Genomic DNA, 12,810 nt, shown 5'->3' on the forward strand with positions numbered 1-12,810 from the left:
TTATAGTAAGGGTTTTTTGGATTTCACATTTGTTAATAAATTGCACTTGGGTTCTTCACTCCATCGTCTTCGTCATTGCCATTGCCAGCAGCCACACATTACACACACACAGACTCGTCACACATCAACACAATGGACACTCTGACCTCATTGCTCAATCCTTTTAAACCTCATAATACCACCCTGCTGAAAGAAAATAGTACTTGGGAAATGTCAGCATTATTGGGTTTTCAAACAATGTTTTAAAGTTGCTAATGAAATAAGCTTAGAAAAACAAATAGATTTTATGAATTGTTTGCTGGTGAAAAAAATCGTAGAATCTTGGCACTGAGTTAATATTTACATTTACAGGTTAAGAGGAAATAATTCCTCAATTTCTCTGAATGCCTCATGTGCTCAGATAGGAGACAAAGGCAGGCCTACACACCATCATAAAGCCTGAATGGGGCCTGTAGGAACACTCAAAGCCTGATAACACAGAATCAGCTGCCAAAATCAAACAAAGAGTGTCCAAACAGACTACAGATCCCATCAAGCCTTGCTCACTTTACACCTAGATGTGAAATTCTGAAGGATCAAACTCTCAACTCCTATTGGATAAAACGCATGACAGAACACGCCCCTCAACCATGATGTCATCGAGAGTATAAAACTCCAGAGATTCAATAGTATGCGCCGCGTCTAGTTGCAGCCCTGCTGCTACCAGGTGTAGCCTCGTTGCCCAAGGAAGTAACGTACATACCTGAACTTTGGCCATACAATCGCTGGACGAGCCAAGATTCTCCATGTTCCACCGAACATGCAAACGGATCCGAAGGAGACCGCCGAGCAATCCGTGTCTCACCCTTTTGCCTGCAGAAGTGAAGAAAGAATATTTCTCTTCCTTCAACCGAGTCGACTTCACTGATGCCAACCCGCCGAGAATCAGCCGGCGTACCGCCCACCAACAGAGCAAGGAAACGGCCTCCCGTCATCACCCAAGCTTCAAGGAACCGAGTCGGAGTCAAACAATGGATGAACACACATTCTACCCACGTCCTCACGCGACTCAAGTAAGAGGTTTACGTCTGGGCAGAGATAGATTATTATAGTGTGTTATTCTTGTGTATCAAGGTTATTGCTTATACAGTTTACGGACCGCTGAGTCCGCTCATTGCTGCTAATAATACTCAAGGTATTACTTTACTTTACTGTTACCATGAATGAGATTTGCTGTGTTGTCATCCAACCATGTTGGACTGTTTGTGCATTTCTGCCATCGCGGGTGAGAATTTTATACTGTGGCGGACGGATTACGAGCCATCTCTCCCACGATCACTAAACCTGTTCACACGACACCTCACAAACATACCCGCACACATTTGGTGAACAGATAACTTGGCCATAGAGCCCAACTTTGTCCCAAAGTTATCATACCAGCAGAGAGACACGTTAAACGGGCAGACGTCATTAACCAGTCTCTCCGCCCACATTCGCGGCCACATTCTCTGGCCGGAAACCTCACGTGACGTACTCTCCACGAGAGCCACACTCGCCATTTTGTGCACTCCTTCTCTCCTTACCCACACACACACACACACACGCCCATTCACACAGACACACACGCCCATTCACACAGACACACATACCCTCCTCTCATGTATTATAGGCTTATCTGTTACCATATCTAATCATGTTACTGTTAAGTTTGTAGTTGGAAGTGGGAAGTTTATCGACTGCATTGTACTGATTATTAATTGATATTACTATATCGATAAATTTTGTTATACTTTAAAGAGAAGTGTTTTGGTATTGTTCTGCATGCACCTGTGCCAAGGGCTGGCAGGGGATGTCAGTGCTCGGATTCAAGCCTTCATTGTTTTCGTTTTGAATGTCGATGCTCTCCGGACGTCGACTTTCCTAAGAGAACAACCCTATATTGAGACTGCTATAGTGTCTGGTTATTAGTCCTGATTCCAGGGTGGTGCCCCGGCAATATTAATCCTTATGAATATTCTATTGATTTTGATAACCGATAGTTATCTTTGATGATTATTGATTTGAAGGATTAATAAGCTAATGTTGATTCTAATCAATGTTCTATTGATTTTAATAATTATCTTTGATAATTGTGGATTTGAAGGATTAATAAGCTAATGTTGATTCTAATCAATGTTCTATTGATTTTAATAATTAATAATTATCTTTGATAATTATTAATTATTGCTAATAACCAAACCAGCTCCTGAACAAAGCCCCAGCAATGGACACAATGAATGTGAAACCAAACCTCTTTCACCCTCTGCAGCAATGGAGGCAGCCAGTCTTTGTTGACCTCACAGTGACTGTCCAAAAAGGTCAGGACCCTGGCTCCAGCAGCGTCCGCCCCTCGAACTCTGGACCGGATCAGTCCTGAAACATACACAGACACCATCAATCAAAGCTGCAGATTTCCCAACACATCTGTTGAAAATCCTGTTCAGTTCACAAATACTTATCTCAACAAACTCAATCACAGTGAAAGATATGACAAGAGCCATTGAAATCTGATTAGGTGAAGAGACAATTAAGGCCTTGTGGTTATTATCGAATCAGAGCAAGTAACTTTTCCATGAAGGCAAGGCAGTTAAATCAGTAGAGCTTGACTGAGGACGCTTAATAATTGTAAACATGCAAGACTCGTGCAAAGTTTCATGCTGCATGGCAACTTCAGCCAATTAAAAATTCCATTTCATCCTCAATAAGGCTGTATTTTCCAGATGGATGAACGCACTCTCTATAGAGTTGTTGAGAGCAATTTGTGTGTGTGTGCATTTCATATTAAGCTAGTGTGGCCCTCTGTGTATGCGCTGGGCAGATGGAGAAGGAAAGAGAGGGGAAAAGGGACAACGGAAGAGAGAGACTGGGGAGGGAGAGAGAGAGAATGGCAGAGATTACATTCACCTACAGCTAATAGAGTTAACATAGCAGAACTGCACACCCTGTTTGTAGCTCCAGGACGACAATGAGGTTTAAATGCCTTAAACCTTTTAACAATTTTCTCTTGTGCAGAGCTGGCTGCACAGGGGTTTTATGCATTAATCAATACTGTCTAAGCGACAATATGTGACAGTGTGTAATGGAACTGTGGAGCGCTGAAATAAACTGGAAGGAAGCAGCGAGTGGATGGATCATTACTATTAAGGACTTTTCAAAGTTGCTTTTATTCCTCAAGTGGCAATGGTTATTGAATGTTAAATTATTATTGCTATTAATTATCAATACTATTAATGCCTGCTTTTGCTTTAAGAAAGCACCACTAATAGCACCACTAACTGTTTTAAGTAGCCTTCAGAGCATTTTGCCTATACAAAGTGTTTTATGCAACCTTTAAAAAAAAAAAAAAAAAAAAAAATATATATATATATATATATATATAAAACATTATTTTTATTTTTTTTACTTGGCCCAGTAAGTAACTACCAAGAAAACAACATAAGAACTAGGGATGCACTGTTCCAATCAAGATTTACTTTGATTTACTTATCAGTTTGAAGACAAATGTTTTCTGTTAGATGCACACAGAAATGTTCTTCTTACAAACGGATTTCTAAACTTGTTTTTTTTATATCATATATTTTTTAATAACATATTTTATCAGAGTTTAAATCTCTGTCTGTGCAAGCTGTTTGCAAACTAATCATGTGCCGTCACCCTTTAGATTCAATATCTGTTCACCTGAATGGAAAGATACGGATGACAGTACAAGTGCATGATGGGGAACGGTATCTGCTGAGTTTTCAACCTGTGCAACTGGTACATGTAAGAAAGTGTGAAACACTGGCTAGAGCTTCAGTCAATGTGCAGTAATCATCTTCACAGTCTGTTGTTACCCTTCCAATAACGCACCACCTGCTGTTAAAACACTCACCAGTACACCAGTGAAAAGTAAACAGCTGCTTTTAATGCCTGTATGTTATTACAAAGGCATGTTGCCAGCCCAATATTAAATATTTAATTCATAGGGAGCAAGCGAGAGTGACAGATGTCCTCACAGACCTACCTTCTCTATGACGATTGCGAAGACACTTTACTTTGGGCAACTTGGTGAGAAGAAGGCAGTCATTTGCTGGAAGAAAAAGGAAAATAAATGTATTTATCTGTTTAAACTGCAATTTGAAATATTTCTCAAATATATTACTGTAACTAAAGAGTGCAGTAATTACATTCCAGTGTTTCCCCTATATGCATTTTGCAACGGCTCTGCATCACTGCTGAATTATGAGCACCACTACTGGGATTTCACATGGTTAATTTAAAGGTGTCATGAAATGCTCCTTTTTTATAGTTTCATTATCTTTCCTGAGGTCCACTGATAATGTTAGTAAAGTTTTATTTCACCAAAACAGTCATAATTTTGTAATATATGATAACTTTCGACTCCGTCTCTGACCATCTTTCTGAAAAGCTCGATTTCTGCCTCAGCTCCTCCTTTAAACTTCAATGTTTAATTCAATTAATTCAATTTTTAATAACAAAAAACTCTGTTATGATAGGCTAACAACATGCAGCCCATCAAATTCGCCCATTTTTTAAACTCAATCGGAAGAGAATAAACAAAAACAAAACACTAGAAATTTACATTTCACGATTTTCACACAACGCATATCCAACACATTGCATCAGAATATACTGTATATAACTGTTTACTTAAGTTTTTTAACGGGTCCACTAGAGTTATTAAATGCCCCATATCCTTCAGTGACAATTCCTTGACAAAGACTCATTTTATGACTGCTTTACAAGACGCACACATCCAGTTTATCACCTTGCACTGAGATGCACATTGCCGGAAAACAAATCAAAATGGTCAAAGACGTCCATCTAGTGCATGTTTACATCAACAATTAAAAATAGCGCTGATAGGCGAAAGAACAGTTTGATGAGCAGTTAAAGCAACAAAACAACAGAAGCCACAGCAGCTCATGAAACGCATCTTCTCTTCAGAGTTGAAACTTGACACCACATCTTTTAAAAACATGCCAGAGAGATGACAACAGTCAAAGCTGTCTGTGTAGTACATGTTTATATACAAAAATACTGTAATTCAAAATAGTCCAGATGAGTCCCCTTTTGTGTTCAGGAGTAGTGAGGCCACAGACAGTAGGGCTTTTGCTCTTCTCTCTGTTTATGAGCCAAGTGAGCAAAAGTGGACGGGACCATGGGTGCAATGATTTTAAAATAGGCGTTGATGATGTTGCTGTAGAGGCCGTCTTGAATTAATGAGTATCCCAATTGACGTAGAGTTGTTACGGAAGTAGAGAACAGGGCGTTTTGGCAGCTTGGTTACAAAAAATGCTTTTATTGCATTGTGGATTAAGTTTTGAGTTCTGTAATTTACAGTTTGTTTTTATATTAGAACAACCTCTTATATGTCAAAATATCAAGGAAAATTTGATTCCTCATGACATGACCCCTTTAATATTCTTGACGCAACATAACGCTTGCCAGCCCCAGACAGCTGTGCGCTTTCCACACTGCAAAAGGGACCCCACCACACACACACACACAATTACATGCACTTACTCACAGTGACATTACCACATAACAACACGTTTCAAACTCGCTTAATTTAAAGTGGCCCGCGAGGTCATTTCAGAAACGTGGGATGGCAGGGGATCGCAGCGTTTCACTGAACAATCAGTTAGCGCTTTCCTCGTGAATATAAATGAGCCTTCCCCTGTCATCTGTATGTTTTGGAGCGTATTTTATTCGCTTCAAAAGCAGAATGAAACAGTGCTACACGGGTCAATTATCGACACGGTTTAATCATAGCAGCATGAGGGCAGAGCAAGTGTGGTAATTCGTGGACTGGTCACAACCGAACAGACTATTTTAAATGTAGTGAGGAGCCATGCATGGTTTTACCTATGGCTACCATGAACTATTACAAATATCATTGTTAAAACTAAGAATACTGTGACAAGGAGGAGGGCAGGGCCGGCCGTGACTACACACGACCGGCCCCCAATCAGGCTAATCAGCCGAGGAGAGGGATAAGTGCAACGAGATGTGGCAGTTCGGGAGAGAGCTACAGGCAGCTGCCCTGTATGCATTTACATTTGTGTGCCTTTGTGTTTAAGTTTATTAAAAACATTACTTTGATGCTGCATTCGGTTTCTGCCTCCTCCTTTACCATCCTTAACTCTGTTACAAATACTATGGAAGAACTATGGTGCATTTTCATAATTATGGACCAAGCTATCAGTTTTCCATCTGTGTAAAATCTGTACTCTTGTAATGCTCTCTGATTGTAGGAAAATGTAAGTTCTTTTGTTTGCCTTCAGAAATTTCAAGACATGACTGTAGTTTAATTAGTAGGAGCCTGATGAAAGGAATCTGTAAAGAAGACCCAACTTATTCACACTGTCAGAATATTTCAATTTAGCCATATAAAAATTAGGTGTTCATTTTTTCCACAGATGTAATTGTTGTTAATATTTTCATCTGCATCCCAAACTCAAAATCAGTGCTGTACTGTCAAATGTGCATTTCAAAGCACATAACATGTAATATTATTTGCATGGGTGCTATCAAAGCAGGTGCTGGTGCCACATTTTCAAAGGGCCCTTTGAGGGAACAAATAAACCCTGATGTAGCCCAGGCTGAAATTGAGTTTGACATCCTTGTTTTAATCTATTGTTCGACCAACACACGTTAATACGGGTCCAGCGCTGCGGGCTTGTGGACGTGCACACATCACCACTGCAGAAAAAAATCCTAGGGGAAACACTGCATTCAAATATGAATTTGTGTTTTGTGTTTTCCAGATACAAATAAAGCCAAGTGTAATCTCTGTAACTCACTCTATAAGTCATTACCGTTCTTTGTATCACCTACTGTATATAAATTCAAATATGCTATAATAGGGGTGGGCAATATATCGGTAAACATGATAAACCGGTAGAAATTTGACAAACAGTATACATTTTAAATTATCGTCTGTATCGCGCTTACGCAAAACCACCGCCCCGTGCAAGAAATGTGCACTTCATTCTATTCACGTAACACGTACACGGTACACATTCTGTTGGAGAAATGGAGGAGGAAGGCGGAGCGGCTTTATGTGAGACTGAGATAATTGAAGAAACACGGTTTTTCAGGTACTGACAATTTTTCGGCAGCCACCCAACTAAATTTCGGGCTAATTCAATGAAAATAATCTTGCGTTCTGAATATGCTTCTCATCAGACACATGCAGCTGTGTTTCACATGATTTTAGTGCATGCAGTCTCTCAAACATGAAAGTGCATGCGAGTGCAGACACTTCTGCTACTCAGCCGGTTTCTCTCTATCGCGGCACAAACTTAAAAACTTGTGAAAATTTTTAAATCTACTGAATTTTGAGTTTTAATTACCTTAAAGCACTATGGAGGAAGTCAAACATCTCAAACGGCGAGAGAGCCCGACATTCTAACCAACACTGACGAGGAAAACAGCTAAAACAATGTGTCATATGCCAACAATTATGTCATCTGTCATGCAGAGTTTTTAAACTACACTACATCACCCTTAATAAAATTCAGTTCAAATGATGTTAGATATTAGAAAACAAATTAGCTTTGTTTTCAGATATTCAAATATTGCCTACAGAGATGACTTAAACCATTAAGATCCTAATGAAGTGTTTTATAATAATAATACCAGTCAACAACATCAGACTGAAATGTGAAATTTAGCATTGTGGTAAGGTTGATTACCACTTTTTGAATACCACCAATGTTTTTTTGTTTGTTTGTTTATTTTTTTAACTCTGACTATGTTTGTCAAGTTCCAAATAAAGAAAAAATTATATAAGAAGAAGTAGTTTTCATCCATAAAGTATTTTAATTTAATGACTGAATTAAATTAGGACACCCCATGAAATATTTCATAAAGATCTTCTTTCAAACAATATCTGTAGACAATGAAATTTTAACCATGATATAATTTATTTAACAAAAAATGTACAAAATTGCTAATTCCTACTGAGCAATATGTTAGGACACCCTATGCCCTAATAGCTGGTATTGCCCCCATTGGCTGAAATAACCTCAATAAGACATTTCCTATAACTGTCTACCAGTCTCTGACATCGACTGGGAGAAAGTTTTTCCCACTCCTCCATGCAGAATTTTTTCAGCTGTGTGATGTTTGAGGGGTTTCTTGCATGCACAGACCATTTCAAATCACCCCACAGCATCTCAATAGGATTAAGATCCGGGCTTTGAATTGGCCATTCCAGAACTCTCCATTTCTTTCTTTTGAGCCATTCCTTGGTGGATTTACTGGAATGTTTTGGGTCATTGTCATGTTGCATAGTCCACATCCGCTTCAGCTTCAATTTTCGGACAGATGGTCTTACATTTTCCTCAAGTACCCTCTGATACAATGAAGAATTCATAGTGGATTCTATGATAGTGAGCTGGCCAGGCCCAGCTGCAGCAAAGCAGCCCCAAGCCATGACATTTCCACCCCCATGCTTAACAGTTGGTATGAGGTTCTTGTGCTCAAATGCTGTCTTTGGTTTGCGCCACACATGTCTTCTGTTCCCTATCTGTCCCTCACTCGATGTTGTGTCGATGTAGTGACAATAGGGGTCACTCTTGGGAGCCTGAAACACCTCTGATCTTTTGAAAAAAGGCCAATGAGAATTGGCAAGTGGAATTTGCATGCCACTCCCCGGACATACGGGTATAAAAGGAGCTGGTATGCAACCACTCATTCAGATTTTCTCTTCGGAGCCGAGCGGTTGCATTCAGTGTACTGAATACAATTCCTCTTAAAACAACTCACCTCGCTAAAGACTGCGCATTTCAGCGGCTTCTCCCCCTCTGTGCCTTTGCAGTGCAGAGAATGCCCCTGGGCGCTTCGGCAGAGCAAAAAAAAAGAGTATATTCTGAAGAGTATATTTTCCATTCATAAAAGAGTGGCACACACGGAACGTCTTTTTAAAGATGCCTTTCCGTTTGTGTGTTATTCCTGGTTGCGGTTGCTATCCCTCCGCTTCTGATGGCCACGATCGCTGTCTTACGTGTCTGGGAGCTGCTCACGTGGAGACGTCGTTCGTGGATGGATCATGTCCTCATTGCGAGCATGACCACGGCAACGCTGCAGTCGCTGCTTGCATTTGTAAGAAAGCAAGCCACCCCAGCGGCTCCCCGCCTCAGTCATTCTACCTACGGGTATGAGGCCGTGCCGGTTAGCGCTGGGGTCGATTTGGGGACCTCAATGGGACCACCTCCGCCGGGTATCCCCCCATGGACCTCCCATTCCACAGCACGCTCGCTTGCCCCGATTGGGCTCTCGGGCAAGATCGCCGGCTCGTATCAGGGCAGGTTTGACATCTCGTCCGGCACCCCGGAAGATGATGAATTATCGAGCGCAGCATCGGAGAGCGGGCTTGTCTGGTCTGACGCCGAGGCTTCGACTGGGCTTCCTCCTTCAGGATCGGTCGCTCAGTCTCAGGCCGACGCGGAAATGACGGACATGCTTTCCCTGACGGCCGCGAGCGTCGGGCTAGAGTGGAACCCTCCACTCTCCCCTGAACCCTCGCGGCTCGACGATTGATTCCTGGGCTCGGGGTGCCGCCCACAGCCATGCCCCGCCCTGGTTCCTTTCAACCCGGAAGTGCATGAGGAGCTGACAAGATCTTGGGAGGCACCTTTTACTGCCCGGTCCCGATCTTTCAGCTCCCCCGCTCTCGCTACCCTCGATGGCGGAGCGGCTACCAGGAGTGTGGCTACCTCCTGGGCCCTGGCCAGTGGCGGCTCTATGGCAGACATCTGCAGAGCAGCTGGGCAACACCCAACACCTTTGCAAGGTTCTACAATCTCCGGGTTGAGCCGGTCTCGTCCTGAGTAGTGGCAGGCACGAGCAGGTAAGTTCCGGAACAACTGGCCGGGTGTACCGCTTGCGCATAGCACCTTTCCCCTTCCTTGAAGGGAAGATGTGCGCTCTTGACTCCCAGTACTGTTCACAGACTGTGATCCCTGGATGACTTTTCTCCTTAGCCCTGTGGCAGTTGAGTTTGCGGAGAAACTCGCTGCCAGCCAGTAAGTGCGCTAATGAGGCCCTGTACTGAGGTAGGTGCTCCGCATGTGCTGGTTACCTCGAAGGCAACCCCATGTGATATTTTCCGCAAAATTGTTTCCTTGTCAGTAAACTGTGTCTTCCTTGGGCAGAGGACCCTATTTCCACTCAAAATACCCGGGGTGTGGTCTCCGCGGTGTCTTCCCCTTGGGAGTGACACCCCCCCCCCCCCCCCCGACGTGGACACTTGCGGATCCCAGTCCATTAACAAAATTCCACTCTTTCTGGGGAGAAAAAAAGAGGGAAAAGAGGCCTCGGCTGGGCTAGCCTGTCCCTATTTGTTGGGCAGTCGACTTGTTCCTGAAGGACCATTCGACGCTCATAGCAGCGTTGGGGGAGGTTACGTGACAGCCTGATGCTCTGGCTACGAGGCACACAAATGTCTGCCCGTCTCGCACCGCTAGTCCACGTAACACAGTTCAGCTAGTTGTGGCATTTTGTATAGGGACCCCTAGTGTCACGACATCGACACAACGTCTCGTTCCCTCCATCAGGGAACGGAGGTTACGAAAGTAACCATGACGTTACTGTGCCCAAACAGTTCAACTTTGGATTCATCTGTCCAAAGCACATTGTTCCAGAAGTCCTGGTCTTTGTCTAGGTGTTCTCTGGCAAACTTTGGTCTTGCCATGATGTTTTTTTTTTTTTTTTGACAGCAAGGGTTTCCTCCTTGCACACCTCCCATGCAAATCGAAATTGTGCAGTCTCTTTCTTATGGTAGATGCATGTACTTCGACATCAACTGCAAGAGCTACCTGTAGCTCCCGAGATGACATTTTAGGATTGTTGGAGACTTCTTTAAGCATCTTGCAGTCTGCTCTTGGGCTGAACTTGCTAGGACGGCCTGACCTGGGCATGCTGGCAGTTGTTTTAAATGTTCTCCACTTGTAAATTATTTTCCGGACAGTGGAATGGTTGATTTCAAATTGTTTGAAGATTTTTTTAAATCCCTTCCCAGACTCATATGCATCTACAACCTTCTTTCTGAAGGCCTCAGAGAGCTCTTTTGATCTCACCATGGTGATTTCACTCACTTCAACAATCAAGAGCAAACCAAACTAAATGTCTGAGGTTTAAAGGCTCCTCCACAATCCTCTCTAACGATGTTCTAATTTTTTGCACCTGATGTGGTGCACCTGATTCTAATTTTATGCATTTTAAGTAGTAAATAAATGTGGGGGTGTCCTATCTTTTTCCTCACCAAAAATTGCTAATTTCTATTTAGTACATTTTACAAATAATTTTAAAAATACATTTCTTCAGTTTTATTAGTTTATTTATATTACCTCCATCTCTCAATATTGTTAAAATGAAGATCTAATGTCCATATGTTGAAAAAGACAAAGGTTTTCATGGGGTGTCCTATCTTTTTCACATGACTGTTTATTGTTATATAAGATTTTGGTCATATCGCCCACCCCTATGCTATAATACACAGTGCTGGTACTCACGATCTTCGCTGAAGTCGTCCACCAGTATGATCTCATGAATTAGATGCACAGGGGTCCGATTCAACACACTGGACAGAAACAGAATTAAAACTTTTTAAACTGCTGTTAACTTAATAGCAGGATGTACTTTAATTGCAGGCTATGGCATTTATCTTTCAAGTGGTCTATTTGCAGTATATTTACACATTTTTATTTAAAATACAGACATGAATGCAAATAAAAAATAAATAAAAATAAGTAATCAGCTATAAAGTTAACACTTAATTTTAAATTAAAATGAAACATGGCCTTTTTATTAACTAAGAAATTTTTCACATACAAGATCTGCCCAAGTTAAATAAATATTTATGAAATGAAATAAATTATTTGCAAGGAAATTTAATTTTTCCTTCAAGGACCTTAAAGGAAGGACCAATTTTAATTTCAAAATATACTCTAAAACTTAACCAGCGGAGTTCGTTTCCAGGTCATTATTCACATCCAATCCAACATTTCATCTTACAAGATCTATTTCTGGGTAGAAAGTCTTATTAGCTACCAAAATTGAATTATTAATAATTGATTTGTTAAACTATTCAGTGGAACATCTTGACTTCTGAAAATACTTTTAATATAATGCAAGAGATTGGAAAAGGACACCACAAAATACTGCAGTTGTTCTGGATCAATTTTAATTTCTTACAAACAATAAAGATTTAAGTAATCAGGCATGTGGAGGCTACAGTGATGTGTATGCAGTTCTGTAGTGATGCTTCAGGGTAAAAGACCTCCTCTAAACCTCTTTTCTTTGTCCTCATGCTAGGTGACAGATTGCATTGTACTCACGCTCACAGGTGTGTTTCCACATGTCTGAGTCAGTGAGACACATTCATCACAACTCGCCCCTGTACTACACATGCACACAGAAAGACACATAGCCATTCATACGTACATACACCTCAAATCCATCTGGAATCACTAAAGAGCTGTTGGTGAGCATCCCACAAACAATCTTTTTCCTCTCAAACACTGAGGTGACACTATGAGTTAATTTGCATTTTTGCTAATAACTTCAGAACAGCAAGGGCCATAAATAAAACAATTTTGTTTCTTCTGAGTCCATCAGTGCCCCCAGATCATTTGGTCATGTGGATTTCAATTTTCGCAAGAATTTTTCTTCCACTTTGATCTTTTTTAAACTGTACTTCTACAAACTCGTCCTAGACCTTTTTCCCAATTCGTACAAAATGTTGTATACATCATATACAGACCCTCCTGACAAAAAGTTGTT

At 41.3% G+C, this 12,810-nt stretch overlaps 1 protein-coding gene across 1 annotated transcript in view; it reads right to left on the minus strand.

Moving 5' to 3' along the window:
* LOC127416479 (polypeptide N-acetylgalactosaminyltransferase 14-like) overlaps positions 1–12,810 on the minus strand; it is an 86,108-nt gene that overhangs the window by 21,341 nt on the left and 51,957 nt on the right. Inside the window, exons 4-6 of the mRNA XM_051655867.1 lie at positions 11,541–11,608; positions 4,022–4,087; positions 2,270–2,391 (exon numbers count right to left, since the gene is read on the minus strand). Coding sequence (XP_051511827.1) covers positions 2,270–2,391; positions 4,022–4,087; positions 11,541–11,608 — 256 coding nt within the window. The remainder of the gene's footprint in view (positions 1–2,269; positions 2,392–4,021; positions 4,088–11,540; positions 11,609–12,810) is intronic.

Source organism: Myxocyprinus asiaticus, chromosome 25 (assembly GCF_019703515.2).
Source record: "Myxocyprinus asiaticus isolate MX2 ecotype Aquarium Trade chromosome 25, UBuf_Myxa_2, whole genome shotgun sequence".
In the NCBI taxonomy this organism is placed as follows: Eukaryota; Metazoa; Chordata; class Actinopteri; order Cypriniformes; family Catostomidae; genus Myxocyprinus; species Myxocyprinus asiaticus.